Raw genomic sequence first — 19,113 nt, 5'->3', positions numbered from 1 at the left:
AGAGGGATACCAATATGTCTCCAACGATGTCGCAGTGGAGAGAGTGCTGTACGGCTATAACTAGGGGCAGTTGGCAGGTATCCCTGATGGAGACATCGTTGAAAATACTTCACCGCACGTATAAAGTCCCTACACTCCTACATGCCATCTATTCTTTAATCTCACCTTTGTGTTTTAGGGGCTGTCAGTCCAGGGGTACAATGCACCATACATGGTGGACCTGTCCAGTGGTGCAATCATTCTGGTCGCAGGTTCTGGACATGCTCTCCTCCATATTAGAGGCTCGGATCCCATGCACCCCTGCTTTTTGCCTGTTGAGCCATAAACCCTCCCAAATGGTATTTCGCACATTCAAGTTCTCCCAACATGTCCTTATGGCGTCCCGCATCCATATTGCGACGCAGTGGCAGAAAGCAGATTTACACTTCTCTATAGTGATAGACAGAATTAATGCTATCATGCTCAATGAAAAGTTGTCGGCCATACGGGAAGATCGGGTAGAGGGCTTTAATACTCTGTGGGAACCATGGTTAGCCTCCTCATACTGTCCCAACATGTCCCATACCTTTACGCTTTATTGAAGCTTGCCGGGGTCTGCCGGGGGGGGGGGGGGTTGGGGGGAGTATGTATGTTTTGTTTAAATGATGTAACCACTCACCTGAATACCACGAGTCCTTTCATGTTCTTTGTATTTGATGCGGGTAATCCGCTCCGTGGATTTTATATTACTATCTGACTATGTAAACCTGGAATGTTTGATTATTGTTGGATCTGCGGATCCTTTGTTTTTACCCATGTTTCCATACTGTGTTTGTATTACATGAATCTTCAATAAAGCTTCATCGTTTGATGGTTAAAAGAAGTTCCAGGGACTGAAGAAGGTTCAAACGCGATAACCTTTCGCCAATGCCGTTGCCTCCAAAGTTACTTCCTCTCCATCGGTTGATCCTCCGGTTTCCCGCCTCTCTAAAGCTACCACTTTACCGCTGGCGGATGCGGCTGCCTTCAAGGATCCGGCAGACAAAATGGTTGAGTCTTTAGCGAAGTATGCCTTTGAAGCAGCGGGTTCCTCCCTGCTTCCTGCCTTCGCCTCCACCTGGGTGTCTAAGGCCCTTTCGGTTTGGCACTCCCAACTCAGTCAGGGCATTCTTTCGGGATCTTCCCCGGAAGAATTGTCTGCTTTGGCTCTCCAATGTTCCAAAGCTGGAGACTTTCTGTGTTCTGTTTCCTTGCACTCAGCTCGCTGCGCTGCCTTTGCCACCGGTAATCTGGTGGCCCTCCGTCGTTCCATTTGGCTTAAAACATGGAGCACTGATGATGCTTCTAAGAAGTCTCTCACTGAGATTCAGTTTCCAGACTTTTCGGCAAGTGCCTGGATGAGATTATCTCTGAGGCGACAGATGGCAAGAGCTCTTTATTACCTCAAAACAAGTCTAGCACTTCTTTCCGCAGAAAGTCTTCTTCCTTTCGGACGTCTGGCCCCTCTAAAAGGGTCCGGCCTGGCGCCTCCACGTGACAAGACGACCCACTTTTTCAAGGCGCGTCCCTCTTGGAAGTCTGACACCAACCGTTCCAACCGTTTTGCAGCCAAATTAGGCAACCGTAAACCCAATTCTGCATGAAGGGACGCCCCCACTCGTAGCTTTTTCTTTGGTGGGAGGTCGCCTCTTGCTCTTTTGAGACGTTTGGACCACGCACATTCAGGACTCCTGGGTCAGGGATGTGGTATCCAACGGATAGAATTTGCCTCCTTTCCGAGGGATCGTTTTTTTCCAGTCCCGTGCCCCCCCGATCTCCCTCACTTGCGAGGGAATTTCGGGAGGCTCTTCAGTCCCTTCTCGTCCAGGGTGTCATTATCCCAGTTCCTTCAAGGGAACGCTTTCGGGGTTTCTATTCCAATCTTTTCGTGGTTCCCAAGAAAAACGGTTCTGTGCGGCCAATCCTGGATCTCAAACGTCTCAACCGACATCTTCTTATCCGCCATTTCCGAATGGAATCTCTCCGTTCGGTGGTGGCATGTATGGATCAAGGGGAGTTTCTTTCCTCGGTGGACATCAAGGATGCCTACCTCCACGTTCCAATTTTTCCCGGACACCAGCGGTACCTCCGCTTTACGGTTCCGGAAGGTTATCATCAATTTGTGGCTCTCCCCTTCAGTCTGGCCACAGTGCCATGAGTCTTTACCAAGATTCTGGCACCTGTGGTAGCTCTGTTACGGTCGAGAGGGATTTCAGTGATACCCTACTTGGATGACCTCCTCATCAAGGCCTCCACCAGAGCCCAGGCTCTGGAGAATGTGAGCCTCACTCTTCAGACCTTATGTCGCTTCGGGTGGATGGTCAACCAAGACAAGTCAGTTCTCTCCCCCACCCAGTCTCTGATCTTCTTGGGGCTTCAGTTCGACTTGGCTTCGGCTCGGATTCGCCTCCCGCCGGACAAACGTCTGGCCCTCTTGTTGGAAGTCCGCTTCCTACGGACACCATCCCCGGTCACCATCTGTGCTTGCATGGAAGTCCTGGGTCGGATGGTGGCAGCCATGGAGGCCGTACCCTTTGCTCAGTTTCATTACCGTCCCCTTCAGCTGGCAATACTTGCACGATGGGACGGGTCTCCTCTTTCTCTCGATCGCAAGATGACACTCCCTCTCCGGACCCGTCGGTCTCTGCGTTGGTGGCTTCGCTCCCACCTTCAAGGGCGTTCGTTCCTTCCCCTCAAGGGCGTTCGTTCCTTCCCCTCCACTGGCAGGTGGTCACGAAGGATCAGATGGTTCAAGGCCTTTGGCCTCCCCGGGTAGCCCTTCTTTCCATAAACATCCTGAAACTGAGGGCGATTTATCTTTGTCTGAAGCATTGGGAGTCCCTGCTTCAGGGCCACCCTGTCGGTGTCCAGTCAGACAACACCACGGCTGTGGCATACATCAATCAGCAGGGTGGCACTCGCAGCTCAGCAGCCATGTCCGAGGTGACAAAGATCCTCCTCTGGGCGGAACAAGTAGTTCCAGCCATTTCGGCGATTCACATTCCGGGAGTGCTCAACTGGGAAGCGGATTTCCTCAGTCGGTCCTCTGCCGACCCGGAGAGTGGTCCCTTCTTCCGGAGGTGTTCGCACAAATCTGCAACCTCTGGGGGACCCCAGACGTGGATCTAATCGGGACTCGACACAACCGGAAAATTCCGACGTTTGTGTCAAAGTCCAGGGACCCCCTGGCTCTAGCCGCGGATGCCCTAGTAATTCCGTGGTCGGGCTTTGTCCTGCCCTACCTGTTCCCTCCTCTCCCCTCCTTCTCAGGGTTCTGAGGAAGCTCAAGGCGGAAGGAGTCCCCGCCATTCTGGTAGCTCCAGACTGGCCTCGAAGGGCATGGTACGCCGACGTAGTCTGGCTTCTGGGCGACGTTCCGCTCCGCCTTCCTCTTCCTCCAGACCTACTGTCACAGGGTCCCCTTTGCCAGCCCAATTTACAGTCGCTGCATTTGACAGCGTGGTGGTTGAGACTGCGGTTCTAAGGGCCCGCGGCTTCTCTCCCCAGGTAATTCGCACCATGCTCAGGGCTCGCAAGTCCTCCTCTGCAAAAATTTATCACCGTACCTGGCGGGCTTACTTTCATTGGTGCGAAGCTCAGGCCTTTTCTCCAGTTACCTTTTCCGTTCCCCGTCTCCTCTCCTTTTTGCAGTCGGGGTTGGAACAAGGGCTGGCTCTCAGCTCTCAGGGGTTATCCAGGGAAAAACTTATTTTTTTATATAACAACTGGCTCCAGAGAGTTAAACAGATTTATAAGATACTTCTATTAAAAAATCTTAATCCTTTCAGTTCTTATGAGCTTCTGAAGTTGATTTGTTCTTTTCTGTCTGAGTTCTCTCTGATGACACGTGTCTCGGGAACCGCCCAGTTTAGAAGCAAATCCCCATAGCAAACCTCTTCTACTCTGTGCAGTTCCCGAGACAAGCAGAGATGTCAGCAGAGAGCACTGTTGCCAGACAGAAAACTCCTCAACTTCAGCAGCTGATAATTATTGAAAGGATTAAGATTTTTTAATAGGAGTAATTTACAAATCTGTTTAACTTTCTGGAGCCAGTTGATATATAAAAAAAGTTTTTCCCTGGAATACCCCTTTAACGGTCAGGTTTCGGCCCTTTCAATTCTCTTTAAAGGGTAGCTCCCACCATCATGTTTTTTGTTTTTTTCTGTCCCTGCCTATTGCCCTTCTATCCCTAACACCCTCCCTGCCTTTATTTAATTGTTTTACTATTTTAAAAATGGCATTTAGTCTGCCTGGTAGTGTGCTCACTACCAGGCAGACTTCCCCAGCAGGCACCACGTCACTGATGCCTGCTGGGGGCCAACTTTCGCCCTTAGTTCTCCTAACAATGTGCCTCCAGCTGTTTCACCACTACAACTCCCAGCATGCCCTGACATCTATTGGCTGTCAGGGCATGCTGGGAGTTGTAGTGGTAAAACAACTGGAGGCACCCTGTATTGGAAGGCAACCTCCGTGGCTCTGTACCGGGCAGACAGCGGCAGGGAGCTGAGCCGGAGCCCGGCCATGGAAGGCGGCAGCTACACCGGAGTGGAGCTGGAGGGGCCCTGTGGTCCCTGGAGCCCCGGACTCCCCTCAGGCGGCTGAGCTTCTCCCTGCACCAGGCCCAGCCCCTGCCCGGGGCTCTGCTGGCTGCCGCCGCCCAGGACAGGAGCCTCATGGAGGAAGGAGTGAGCCGGGAGACGATGCAGGAGGGACGGGTGCGGGGGAGCCTCTTCCTGCCCACCCCAAAGCTCCCCCCCGTACCTTGCAGCAGGCGAGAGCGGGGAGCCAATACGCAGCCCTGGATGTTCCTGCGCCTGCTCAAAATTACGACTGATGCCCTGCCGGAATCAGTCGGAATTTTGCAGTGACGTCACTCCGCACTGCAGTCGGCCACTAGGAGGGTGACCCCTAGTGGCCGAATTTCAAATTGCTTTTAAAATGTTTTAAAAGCATTTTTTTTTTTTTATAAAAGTATATTAGAGATATGTTGTAGTACAAATTTTCATGACAGTGCCCATTTAAGCATCCTCTGGCTTCCAACTCGCATGTCTTCCAACTCGCACCTTTCTTTAGGGCGTGGCACATGCTGTCCCTCCTTATCGGTCCCCTTCTCCCCCTTGGGACTTTAACTTAGTTCTAGGCACTCTCCAGGATGCACCTTTTGAGCCTCTTAGGGAGGTTCCCCTTCGAGAGTATCTGAACTGGCAGCTCTCTCCTGCCATTCTTCTTTCCTGATAATTCATCTGGACAAGGTTGTTTTCCGGCCAGATCAGTCTTTCTTGCCTAAGGTCGTTTCGGCTTTTCATCTCAAAGAGGACATCATCCTTCCGTCCTTTTGTCCCGCTCCTTCTCATCCCAGGGAGCGCCTGCTCCACAAATTGGATGTGGTACGAGCTGTTCGGACTTTTCTTTCAGTCACCTCTCCCTTTCATCAGTGCGATTCTTTTTTCGTCCTTACGGAAGGGACAGCCTGCTTATAAGGCCACCATTTCTCGGTGGATCCGATGTGCTATTTCGGAAGCTTACCGCTGCAAGGGGAAGATCCCACCCTTCAGGGTTTTGGCTCATTCCACACGCTCTGAGGGAGCATCCTGGGCTCTCTGAAACAAGGCCTCGGCCTCTCAGATCTGTAAAGCGGCCACCTGATCATCTTTGCACACTTTTTCGAGATTCTACCAGGTTCATACTTTTGCAGCGCCTGACTTTTTCTCTGCCCACCCAAGGGACGGCTTTGGTACATCCCAGAGTCTGTGTCCCCCAATGGAGCAGAAAAGGAGATTTTTTTAGACTTACCGTAAAATCTCTTTCTCGAAGGATCCATTGGGGGACACAGCTCCCGCCCTTTCCTGGGGTTCCTATTCGGTTATCTGTCCAAGGGAGTGTTCAGTCATTTTTCCTCTGGTTCTCGGACAGTTCATGGTTTTTTCCTTTGACCTGTCGGTCTCCTCCTATTGCTCTGGGACTAAAACTGAATTGCTCAGTGGCCTGGAGGCGGGTATATCCTGCTGTGATGAGCCGACTTTTTGGTTACCATAGTGTCATACCTCCTAGAGACAGCAGCATATACCCAGAGTCTGTGTCCCCCAATGGATCCTTCGAGAGAGATTTTACGGTAAGTCTAAAAAAAATCTCCTTTTTTAACCTGCTGGTGCCCGAAGGCAGCGATTCTTGCACACTATCTGTGAACCTCTGTGTAAGTATGCAGTAAGCTCTGATACTTTCTTTGGTGGCAGCTGCAGGTAGCCAGAATGTTACTTATTAACCTGTTAAAGACCAAGGGCATAAACTTACGCCCCTAGTCCCGCTCCCGTGAAATAACGTGGGGTTACACGGTAACCACGCATCATATCACGGCGGGCCCGGCGTCATAGTGAAGCTCAAAGCTGAGCCGCGCGGCTAAAAGTGAAAGTAAAATGTGCCGGCTAGCTCAGGGAGCTGTTCGGGATCGCCACGGCATTCCGAACAGCTGTACTTCAGGAGGAAAGTCTCTTACCTTCCTTCCTGCAGTCCGATCGCCGAATGAATGCTTCAAGCCCGAGATCCGGGCTTGAGCACTCAATCGCCGAAAACACTGAGTGATGCATTCCTATGGCGATGCATCAATTAGTGGTAAAGATCAGTACATGCAATTATATAGCCCCCCCCCCCGGGGGCTATAATATGGCATAAGAAAAGTGTAAAAAAAAAAAAAATAATAATAATTAACCCTTTCAATGATCCCTTCCCCTAATAAAAGTTTGGATCACATGGCATTTCCAAGAATAAAAAAATAAAAAAAAACTGTAAATAATAAAAATATGTGGTATCGCCGCGTGCGGAAATGTCCGAATTATAAAAACATACCGCTTTTTAAATCGCACGTTCAATGGCGTACGCGCAAAAAAATTTGAAGTCCAAAATAGCGTATTTTTGGTCACTTTTTATATCATGAAAAGATGAATAAAAAGCGATCAAAAAGTCCAATCAATGCAAAAATGGTACCGACAAAAACTTCAGATCACGGCGCAAAAAATTAGCCCTCATAGCCCCCTGAACATGGAAACATAAAAAAGTTATAGGGCTCAGAAAATGACAATTTTAAGCGTATACATTTTCCTGCATGTATTTATGATTTTTTTTTCAGTAGTAATACAAAATCAAACCTATAGAAGTAGGGTATCATTTTAACCGTATGGACCTAGAGAATAAAGAAGAGGTGTAATTTTTAACTAAAAATTTACTACGTAGAAACGGAAGCCCCCAAAATTACAAAATGGCTTTTTTCTTCAATTTTGTCGCACAATGATTTATTTTTTCCCGTTTCGCCATAGATTTTTGGGTACAATGACTGATGTCATTACAAAGTAGAATTGGTGGTGCAAAAAATACGCCATAATACAGATTTTTAGGTGCAAAATTGAAAGAGTTATGATTTTTTAAAGGTAAGGAGGAAAAAATGTAAGTGCAAAAAACGAAAAACGCCTGGTCCTTAAGGGGTTAAAGCAGGACATGTAGGTGTGTCTATTTGAAGAGTGCATAAAAAATATAGTACTACAAGTAGAGTGATAAAAAGGTGGACATTAACTTTTTAGATATTGTTATTCACAAGCAGTAGTGAAAAATTAAATTCTCTTAAATTTTAAGTAACAAAATCTTACCATTTAAATCCAATTTCTCGAGTTCAGACTTATCTTCTATTGATTCTGCCAAACTAATAGCTGCATCTCTTTTTATTTCACAGAAGGAAAGGTTAATTTCCTATAAAAAAAAAAAAAAAGAAAAAGTGTAATTAGTAATTTAGAAGCCAAACTAGTAATATCATGGATGTAGTCTATCACATACACACACATATAGATATATTTTTTTTTCCATTAATTTATTAAATGGGGTAGTCCGTTTCTAAAAGCATGGTCAGCCTGCCTGCTTAAACAAAAAATACTAAATCTATCTCAAACCCTTCCTAGCCTCCAGTATCGCTGCTCTTGTTCTCTGCCACACTCCACATCCTGATGGTGGAGCCCAGAAGGTCAGAGTGCCAACTGGGCCACAGCATCAGGATGTGAAGTTAACTGAGACCAGGTGCTGGGGTTGGTGCAAGACATTGTCACTCAGCCGCTCTGACATATTGGCCCAGATTTATCAAACTGTGTGAGAAAAAATAAGGAGGATATTTTTTGTACTAGCCATAAAATCTCTTTCCTGTAGCCTTCATTGGGGGACACCTTACTGACGGTTATATGCTCTTGCAAGTTGCCACTAGGAGCCGCTGACACTAAGAAAAAAAAAGTCTGCTCCTCCATGGCAGGATATACTCGCCCACTGGAAGTGAGGTAATCAGTTTTGTCACAAAGAAGTAGGAGAAGCCAACAAAGAACATGTCCGAAGGACCCCGGAATAGAATCACGGAAAAAAGAACCAGAAATGATCATCCGGACCAAAAAAAATGAAGTTATGGGTGGGTGTGGTGTCCCCCAACGAAAACTACGAGAAAGATTTTACGATGAGTACAAAAAATCTCCTTTTCTTGGGTCGCTCTTCATTGGGGGGGGGGGGGGGGAAGACACCTATACTGATGGGATGTACCAAAGCAGTCCCTTAGGGTGGGAATAACAACCACTAGAGAAAGGTAAAGTCATCGTCTGTAAGGTCTGCGGACGAGATCCCAGGCCAGAGACAACCGTGGCCCAGAAACTGAACTCTCAGAAGATCCCCCGTCCATGGAGATGGACTAGGACGCCAAGAGGAAGGGACCGGCCTTTGCAGAGACTAAACTTACGGTCCATATAGAGAGACAAGAAAAAGTCAACTAGGAAGCCAGATGGACCAGAACCATCCTAGAAGGATGTAGGAAATCCACCCCAAGGAACACAGAACCAGAGAGGGGACTAGCCTGGCTGGGAAACAAAAATGGAAAAAAAGGGGTTTCTGTTTGTTTGTCTCATGCTGTGTCCTTTTGTTGTTACTCTTTTCTTGTCCTTGTCTGGTCTTCCATGCCACCTACTCTCCTATCCTGACCTGATCAGCACACTTTCCTTTCCCTATTTTCTTTATCAGTTCCTTTTTTCAATTGTACGCCTTGGGGTTATTCCCTCTGCCTGATTGTTCCCTTCCCTCACCCCGCTCCCTCCCTCTCCTTCATACCCACCTACCCTGGCGAATAGATGATTCTTTGATGACCTTACGTTTTTGCTTTTCATGCAGTTTTATGATGTGTTGTTCTTCTTGTTCTGATTAGTCAGACCTTCTGCTGCAATTGTGTTGACTGCTATTTTGGCCCACTAGGCCGTTGTTTGTTGTATAACCTACTCACATCTGCTTTGTACTCATCTGGTTTATTAATAAACTTTCTTGAATTTGAAAAAAAAAAAATTTGAAAAAGGGCACAACAAGAGAACAGCATCCAGGGTCGACCGATTCAAGAGAACATGGCGGAAAGGCGCTAGGAATTGCAGCATACGCCTGAGCAGAAGGCGAGCACAAAATGTGAAAACCAGAAAACCACTGGAAAAAAGAAAGACAGAAACCAGCTCAAGTGAGGCCTGGTGCATAAGATCGATGATCTGAACATCTGGAGACCCAAAACCCCTGTCCCAGGGGCCCACCGCGAGCACCCGGAAGGCGAAATCAGCTCGACTGGTGTAATCCAGATGACCGGAATGCCCTCCATCTCAGGAGTACATGGACCCCGAAGGAGGAGAGGGAAAGTAATAACAGCCGAAAAAGGAACGGAACACCCTGAAAAGGAGCATCCTGGAACACCGGAGAGACAGACATGGGAACTGTAGGCTCCTGAGTCACTTGGAAGACGTACATGGAAGGAAAAATGGGCAAAAAGGAGCTGAAGACCCTGAAAATGAGCATCTCAGAACCCAGTGTGACTGACATGGAAATCGGAGGTTCCTGCGTCTCCTGCAGTGCTGTGGAGTCAAAAAATTTTTGGGTACCTGGAGTCGGCAAACAATGCACCGACTCCTACTAAATTTAGATTGGAATTTAAAAATAAGCAAGTTTAACTGTCCCAATTCACAAAAAGTTATAATTAATGACTTCTCTACTGTAGGAATAAAGAGCAATACATGCAGTGCCTCACGTAACCACAAAACGAACATGTTAAGTGACCGTGAAGAAGCATGCTTTTCATGTGCTTCACTATATGGCACACAACGCACAATTAGAAGCGGCAATACTTTATAGTGTTGTGTTCTGCTGTTACAGGGAACCCATGGCCTCTCACTGATAAGGGATTAAGTAAATATGTTTTTTGCAGGACTAGAGACACTTGTATAAGTGAAGGGAATGGAGGGTCAATAGTTCAAGACTGAAGCTGTAAACCAATGGAAAAACTGCTGCCATTCAGCTAAGGCTATAAAAACTTGTAAACTCCGATTGTTAGCTTAAACTTTAAACATGACTATGGGATTCTACTAAGAAAATCATGTTTTATAATAAAAATGCCCCTTCCTGGATCCTCCCACTGCCCTATCTTCAGCAGATCAGCACACAAAAAGGAGAAGGCAGCAGCTTCTGCCCAACTACCTCTCTCTCTCTGCTAGAAGAGCTTAGAAGAACTTGGTGGAACAGCTTCTTGGATTCAACTGTGTTTATAAATACATTCGCATATTAATACAGAGGAGTCGGAAGTACAAAAAACTGCGGAGTTGGAACATTTATCTACCGGCTCCACAGCCCTGGTCTCCTGGAAGACTCACACCTGAAGGGTACGTAAACCCATCGGCCGAGAAACGCTCCGGGAAAGACCCCCCCACAATGGGATCACGGAGAAGTCTGGCCAGGAGAGCTACACATGCCCGAGACCTCAACCATCACTAAGGCCCAAAGAATCTGAAGGGACGATCTAGAAAAGAAGGCACGCCAAAGCATACTAGAATAGTGTCCAAGACAAGGAAACTAACCAGATATGGACCCCAGCGGTCTGAGCGGACTGAAGCAACATCCCGTCAGGATGGGAATGAAGGGGGAACAAAATGGAAGGTAACTCCAGAAGACTGTTGTGTCAGTTCAGCGCAGCTGACACCGACAAAGGGAAGGAGAACAAACCCCTTCAGGGAGATCAGGAGGGAGAGAGAAATGGCAGGACCTAAACAACAGACGGTGCTAGACTGGCTGTCGCCGAGCCATACAAGATCGCATAAACTCCTCCAACAGAGGAAAGTGCCAAGACTGCATGAGCAGCAGTAGATAACCAAGAAACAGACAGAAAGCCAGGCTGCAGAAGTATTCAGCTCAGTTGATTGCTCTCAGCAAAAAAACAAGGGCCCAACCAGGTACCCCGCCTATATAGAGGAGGGGAAAACAAGGGGAGGTCCCGATTAAAACCAGGCCCAGACCAAGCCAAGCTGTGGAAAGGGGATGGTCAAATGTGCCAGGCACTACTGGAGCAGGGAAATGCCGCCCAAAGGCAAGGAGGCAACGTACTAAGTGGACGTAGTCCCCAGGATCCCTGCAACAATATATCGAGGAATGGAGGAGCTAATTTGTGTCCCCAAAGAGATCGGAAATCTGGACACTGATGCTGGGCAAAGATACAAAGACGTGACTACGAATGAAAGAAGTACACGCCCCCACAGTAACCAGAGCGTTGAGAGGAAAACCCCCAACGTGGTAAAACCCTTGACCACAAGGATGTCAACTGAGCCATCCTGGTAAATTTCAAGGCAACAGGGCCGGCGTCTGAACCATCCCGCACAGGAGTCCAGGATAGATACTGGGAGGCATAGAGGTGGGCTGAACCGACTGTCGCCCCATCATGCCCCATGCCAGAACAAAGGTGCTCAACCATCGGAAACAAGATCACAGGAAGGCCAGAGGCAGAGCACACCGAAAAAAAGGAAGGTGGGCTCTACACGTGCAGAGTGGCCTAGCATATGTAGGGACACCGACATTGTTACCGCATGATAATAGTGAAGTACCAACACTGCAGACGCGAAAGAAAACGCAGACATCCAAAAGTCCGGCAGCATGGAAGACAGCTCAGCACCCAACGGTGTGTCACAACCATGCCCCAAGCAGACCAACCTTACACTCTTAGAAAGAGGAACAGGGAATACTGCAGTTTCTGTTAAAGTCCATGGAATTTGCAGGAAATGCCCACACTCCATCTCCTAATGGCGCACACACCAGGACTGCAGTCGCAGATGCAAGAGATGAATAATGTGTGGGGAAGAGGAAACATGTAGACAGTCTGACAGGCATGTATAAAAGATCCAATGAAACCACCGAGACACTCTCTTTGGAATCTCACCTGGAAAATGAGTCACCGGACTGTAGCCGCGGGAGCAGCCAGAATGGGGAAGGTGACCTGGCGGGGTAGAAAACCATGCAGACAGTGTCTGCTATCTGGCATAGGGACCATGGCCATACCGGGTGGGACTGGAATTTGTCCGTAGTCGTGCCGGGCACGGCACAGCACAGCGTTAAAGGGGGGGGAACAGTAACAGAATATATTCCCGACAATTTCCAAGGGATTGTGCAGAAAATAGATACGCCAGAGGCATGCCTCAACTGACAATATACAGGGCGACTGAAGGAATAAAGCGGCCCCCAATACCGTCCCAAGAAAAGGGTCCTTGCAGATATGAAACTGATAAAAACAGATGTCACAGACCAAGGCTGTAGTAGCGCTTGGTTGCCACAAGGGGGAGCCCACAAAAATGAAAAAATCCAGGGTGCAATATAATTGATGGCCACAAGAGGGCACGCTGGAAGAACACCGCCCCCGGAGCCGGCCTCATGCAGTAAGGAGCACATGGGGAAGCCAGGGAACTTGTATAAAGATGCGGCTGCAAAAATTTTGGATATGCTTAGCCGAAACTGAAAACTACTTGACCAGCCCTCTTTTATCACTTGTCGTATAATCTTATTCATTGATGCAATGACATAAAAACAGAGAATTTAGGAAGTGCTTGGCCGAAAGCCAAAACTGATCCAAAACTACAACTTTTAGTAGGATGTGCTATAGCAGTCATCTGCAACCTGTGGCTCTGTAGTTGGTGCAGTAGTACAACTCCCAACAGGCAATGACAACTACCATGCATGAGGGACAGTAACACAAAGTGCATGTACTGCTATAGTATAGCTTTTGGCTGTCAGGACATGTTGGGAATTTTAGTGCTGCAGCAGCTGCAGAGCCACAGGTTGCAGATCACTGTTCTATAGCAGTACATGCACAGCTTCATACAGTGTTGTCCTTCCTCCTGAATTGTGCACTGTGATACCCAACTTTTGGAAGGCCAATAGAGAATAAATGGAGCTGTGGGCTCAGATGTGCAGTCCCCTCTGTTCATTCAGGACTTCAACTTTACAATGCTCTTGGTTGGGATCAGCGGGGGTCCCACCAGTTGGACCACCACTAATCCGCAAGCTATCCCCTATCCTGACAATAGGGGACAAATTGCGGAAATGAGAATATCCCTTTAAAACAACAAACTTCTAGTTTATTTCTACCTTTAACTAGGCTTCTATCGAAATGAAACAGACATAGTACATACCTTTATTTTATGTAACCCCTCTCTCAGGGCAGCAGCAATGGCCAGTGCTCCTTTAGAGCGCACCAAGCAATCCCCAAAATTGATTTGCTCCACTTGCCTTAAAGTCTTTAATGCCTAAAAGAAGAAATTCAATTTCTAAAACTCAAACTCACTGACTTATAAAAGGGGATTCATAACAAGTACAGGGAAATATTACCTCTGCCATAGCAATGCCTCCTTTATCTGTAAATGTATTGTCGTTGAGATTAATAACTTTCAGCAGTGGATTCTCTTTAAAGGCTTCAGCCAATGCAGTAATGCCAGCATGGTTTATTCCATTCTGGGGCATGTGTACTTCCTCTAAGGTGCCTATTAACTAGGGACAAAAAGAAGGAAAAAAAATAAAAAAAAACATTTAATGGAGAAGTAGTAATGGACCATAAACTATAAACCTACTGTGTTGATCCAGAGGAAGGCAAAAATTCCCCTATGAGGCTGAAGCCAACTGCTCTATAACAGAGGCAAAAAGTTCTTCTCTTCTCCAATATGGCAACACGAGTAAATCCCTGGATCAACGTTTTATCCCCAAAAATCTAGTATACAGAATATGCAATGATTTTCCAGAAAAACCTCTAGAAATGATGCACAAACTGCACATACCCTAAATGCCTCTGCCAAAGCGGTGGCACCATCATTTTCTAAGCGATTTCTTCCAGCCACAAATATTTTCAGAGACAGGGGTTTGCCAATAGAACTGGACTTTTTTCGGCACTCGATAAGTGCTGCAGCCAGAATCTGCAGGAAACACAGGCAAGATAAGTATACAGAAAAACAAAGTAATACAGGTCACCAGCACATAGATTTTCAGCAGTACAGTGGTCCCTCAAGTTACAATATTAATTGGTTCCAGGACGACCATTGTATGTTGAAACCATTGTATGTTGAGACCAGAACTCTATGGAAACCTGGTAATTGGTTCTGAAGCCACCAAAATGTCATTCAAAAATAGGAAAAGGATTAAAAAATAGGAAAAGGATTAAAGAAAAAATAAGTAGATAACTAATATAGATAAAGTAAGTCCTTACAGATAAAAGTAAAAAAGAACTGCTGGGAGCTGTAATCACTGTCTATGTAAGTGTTTCCCAACCAGGATGCCTCCAGCTGTTGCAAAACTACAACTCCCAGCATGCCCGGACAGCCGTTGGCTGTTTGGGCATGCTGGGAGTTGTAGTTTTGCAACATCTGGAAGCACCCTGGTTGGGAAACAATGGTTTATGTAGAGGACAGGAGCTTCTTCAGGGTCCTATACAGTACACACAGTGTCCCAAATGGGGCCACCCTTACTTGGTGTCCAAAGGAGCAGCTAATCCTGGCACAGGTAAGGAGTAGTAAGGAACTTGTAGTTCCTCCATGTACTGTAGGGGGCGCTACCAGACAGCCAGTCAGTGCTTGTACTTCAGTAATAGAGGTGATTTACCAGTAAAATGCCAGTTCTGATTGGTCAATTCCTCCAGTTGTGGCACATTTCACAGATCTGGACTGTCTGTACATTGTATGGTGAGTCTGGTTTCAAGTTACAATGGTCCAGAAAAGACCATTGTATGTTGAAACTATTGTATGTTGAGGGATCACTGTATATGTACACCCTCACAGAAGTAACAAAATCAGATATTTCAAATACTTCCCATTTACCTGCAAAACGTATGACATTTTACAACTTTGAGCCGTGTTTAGCTTACCAAGTAGGTGGGCTTAGCAGAGAGAGGCAGGGTCTCCTGTGCCTGCTAGATTTACTAAAACTTGTGCAAACAGGCATACATTTAGCTAAAATCTACAAGCTGCTGTAGATTTCAGTCAGAGCCACCTAAGGAAGCCACATATCTGGCAAATGTAAAGGCAGCTGGATTTTACGTAAGACTAGCACGTGAAACACATAACAATATTGAATATGATCCACTACAATAGTGCTATTTATTTAACTATATCGTCCATATTATTAGACTGAAACTGCTTATTGATACATGTGCTGTGCATTTCATTTCCCACACTGTATGTGTTAGTGCTCTCACATAAAAATGGAATCTCAGTACCTTTCCTCCACCAATCCCCATGCCGCAGTTGTTTAGTCTGAGTTCTTGCAGTGTGTAGCAGGAGGGACTCTTGAGCAGCGCCTCAAATCCTCGCACACCATCAGGTCCAAACGCATTGTCACTCAAATCCAGTTCTGTCAGCTGTGCACCAGCGGTTATTAAGGCTTCACCTAAAGAAATCTGTAAGAAAAGATGGGCAGCTACAAATGCACAATCCACAAACATTGAGGCTACATTCACACTGGTGTTTTTTGTTTTTTACTTAGAGCCATAAAAGCAGCATGTTTTAGGCGTTTTTTTTTTGCATTTGTTTAGTTTTTCTTCTAGCTGTTTAAGTGTGTGAACATGGCCTGAGAATGATATTTCTCTGTAAACCAAACATTTGTATTAAACTGTGATAAAGTTGTGGGCCATAGATTAACATGCTTACCAGCGCTGGAGGAATTTCAGATCTCAATCTCCCGGTGAACATATCACTCCAATGACACCTCTGGAAGGAAAATAAACTATCAGGTACCAAATAAATTATAAACTACATGGCTAGTCGGCTATAAAAAATTAAATTCAGGCATATACCGTATTTTTCGCTGTATAAGACGCACTTTTTCTTCCCCAAAACTGGGGGGGGGGGAGGGGGGGGAAGTTGGTGCGTCTTATACGCCGAATACACACCTATCGGGTGGGTCCCTGCGGCCATCAACTGCTGGGACCCTGCGGCTGATACAGGACATCACCGATCGCGGTGATGCCCTGTATTAACCCTTCAGACGCGGCGATCAAAGCTGACCGCCGCGTCTGAAGCAAAAGTGACACTAACCCGGCTACTCAGTCAGGCTGTTCGGGACCGCCGCGGTGAAATCGCGGCGTCCCGAACAGCTTACAGGACACAGGGAGGGACCTTACCTGCCTCCTCGGTGCCTGCTCCGTGCCGGGATCCCCTGCATGGCCGGCGCTCTCCGTCGTCATCACGTCGTCGCACACGACGTCCCGTCATCAAATAGGAGCGGCATGCGTAGCGACGTGATGATGGCGACTGAGAGCGTGGATCCCAGGGCAGAAGACGTCTGGAGCGTCTGGGGACACCACGGGGACGTGGCGACAGCGATAGAGCGACATCCAGGGCAGCGGTGACGGGTCCGGAGCGGCGGGGACACGCGAGTATTACCTCCTACCAGTGGTCTTCAACCTGCGGACCTCCAGATGTTGCAAAAACTACAACTCCCAGCATGCCTGGACAGCCAACGGCTGTCCGGGCATGCTGGGAATTGTAGTTTTGCAACAACTGGAGGTCTGCAGATTGAAGATCACTGTTGGGTTCAGAAACTTTTTTTTCTAGATTTTGCACCTTTAAAATTGGGTGCGTCTTATATGCCGGTGCGTCCTATAGGGCGAAAAATACGGTACCTCCAAGTTAAAGCTCTGATGTACACCACTGTCTAGCCACCAAATGGCAGACATCACCCCTTCAACATATAGTGGCCACAGAGACACTCTTGCCTTTCTTCCATGTAAAATGGAACCTTCATGGATATGTTTTATGTGCATGTAGGGAGCTGTGCCGACACATATAAACATATAGCTTTAATGACGTGTGGTACTTCGCAACAAACACCAAGTTAAATAAATAAATTCCTAAATCTCTTCTATCCTATACACATGGCAGTACTGCCCTCACATACAGTAGTACAGATTGACATTCAATTTAAAAAAGGGGTCCTCTACACCTAGTCCCATAAACAAGCAAGTTGTTGTGACCCCAAACTCACCGTGAGGTCGGTCTTCTTCTCCAAAGACTTTGCTATGGCTTTTGCAGCTTCAACACCCACAGTGTTACCTTCAAGACGCAGTGCTTGAAGTCCTTCAAATCCTTCAATTTCTTGCACAACTTCCTCCGCTGCAAATAGAGAGAGATAAAAAAAAGTTAAAGGGGTATTCCTTCTGCGATCCCCGTACAGCGCCCGCATTCTGTGCGGGGCTGCAGCTCCAGTCTCGGAAACCTGCGTTTCTGGGATGGGAGACTTGGCCTCACGCCACGCCCCCTCCATTCATATCTATGGGAAGGGGTGTGACGGCCCTTAGACATGAATGGAGGGGGTGTGGTGTGAAGTCAGGTCTCCAGTCCCGGAAACTCAGAAGGTGCTACACAGAGATTGCGGGGGGTCCCAGCGGTGTGCCTCCAGCGATCAGACATCTTATCCCGGATCCTTCAGATAAAGTGTCTTTGGCTGGAATACCCCATTAAAATACAGCAATAAAAAAATTAAAAAAAGACATGCTTTAGAACAGATAGGTAACAAGCACATTTCTGTAAAATATAATGTCAGGGAGTGCCCCGATAAACTTCATGTCATGTACCAAATAGTTCCATCAAAGGGAAATGGGAAAAACACTCTTGCTCATATTACAATGTGAAGTCTTTATTAGGGATATGAAAACCTAAAACTACTTGAAAAAGGTCGGATTTAGATTTTTTTTTGTTTGCTTTTTTTCACCTTCAGGAAATAAATGCTGTTCAGCAATAACACGTGGAAAATGTGATAAGGCCTCTTGTGCGAGTCAGTAAGATGTCAGGCTCTGCGCATACAATGGCGCTTACCATCTTGTGCCGTGTTCAGCTTCAGAGTTCTCCCTTTAAAGCTCAGCTCTCCTCCTCCCACCTTGGTCTTTGCCAGGGAATCAGCCAACTGTGAAATGTCTTCAGATGCCATGTTGTATTGCTGAGGAACAGAAAACAAAGGCTATAAGAATGCAAAAAAAAAAAAAAATTATAAATATAATCTACAGTATTATCACAAGATTTTACTTGACAGGATTTCTTAGAGGATAGGTCTCTGTGAATTGAAAAAGTTTTACAGCTTTAAACAACCCTTAACCATTTGTCATTGAAAAGAAAGGTTCTTGTTTGGGCAGACCGAGGCCTGATTTGTGGCCAACAACAACTGATCCCATTCTATCCACACCAGTGCTTTATTACTGTATACATCTGTTATCAGACCAGGGAAGTCATAGATCTAGTTCACCATGGCAGAACACTCCCTGGGCTGCCTTCTGCTGAACAACATGCAGAATCACTACAGATCTATCATTCAGCACTTAAAGGGGACCAGTCTTCTGTTTTGTGATGCCTAAACTACAGGCAGCATGAAACAGGTGCAGGGTTCCAGGGGGTTGGTCCCTGCAGTCGCATTGCCCCCCCTCCCTCAGCGGCGCATCTCACCTTATTTGTGGATAGGTATTGATGCGTTACTCAGCTGCCAAGAAACACCCCATTGACTACTTATCAGGGTCCTGTTGGCACTTTTTTTTATATATCACTGAAATGCCTGTTATAGAGGGAATCAAAGTGTGTTGGTATTGTACTCATGCTGCCCATGGTTTGGGAAAATTTATACAGATGAAAATTTCCCTTTAAAAGGGGTACTCCACTGGAAAAAATTATTATAATTACTTATATTTTTTTTTCTTTTTTTTTTTAAATCAACTGGTGCCAAAAAGTTAAACAGATTTGTAAATTAGAGGAAAAAAATTGGAAATCTCAG

The 19,113-nt window shown here is 46.6% G+C and overlaps 1 protein-coding gene across 3 annotated transcripts in view; it reads right to left on the bottom strand.

The window, feature by feature from the left end:
• The window catches only part of RANGAP1 (Ran GTPase activating protein 1), a 70,667-nt gene that overhangs the window by 43,192 nt on the left and 8,362 nt on the right, over positions 1-19,113 (bottom strand). For 2 of the 3 annotated variants that reach the window (XM_056524001.1, XM_056524003.1), the window contains exons 2-9: positions 18,171-18,291; positions 17,341-17,468; positions 16,005-16,064; positions 15,575-15,754; positions 14,145-14,279; positions 13,702-13,860; positions 13,506-13,619; positions 7,656-7,755 (exon numbers count right to left, since the gene is read on the bottom strand). In XM_056524001.1, the coding sequence (XP_056379976.1) occupies positions 7,656-7,755; positions 13,506-13,619; positions 13,702-13,860; positions 14,145-14,279; positions 15,575-15,754; positions 16,005-16,064; positions 17,341-17,468; positions 18,171-18,282 (988 nt within the window). In that variant the 5' untranslated portion in view covers positions 18,283-18,291. Of the gene's footprint in view, positions 1-7,655; positions 7,756-13,505; positions 13,620-13,701; positions 13,861-14,144; positions 14,280-15,574; positions 15,755-16,004; positions 16,065-17,340; positions 17,469-18,170; positions 18,313-19,113 lie in introns of all 3 variants that reach the window. The other variant, XM_056524002.1, reaches the window with a different exon arrangement.

Source organism: Hyla sarda, chromosome 6 (genome assembly GCF_029499605.1).
Source record: "Hyla sarda isolate aHylSar1 chromosome 6, aHylSar1.hap1, whole genome shotgun sequence".
Lineage (NCBI taxonomy): Eukaryota > Metazoa > Chordata > Amphibia > Anura > Hylidae > Hyla > Hyla sarda.
This window is presented reverse-complemented; position numbering and strand designations above follow the sequence as displayed.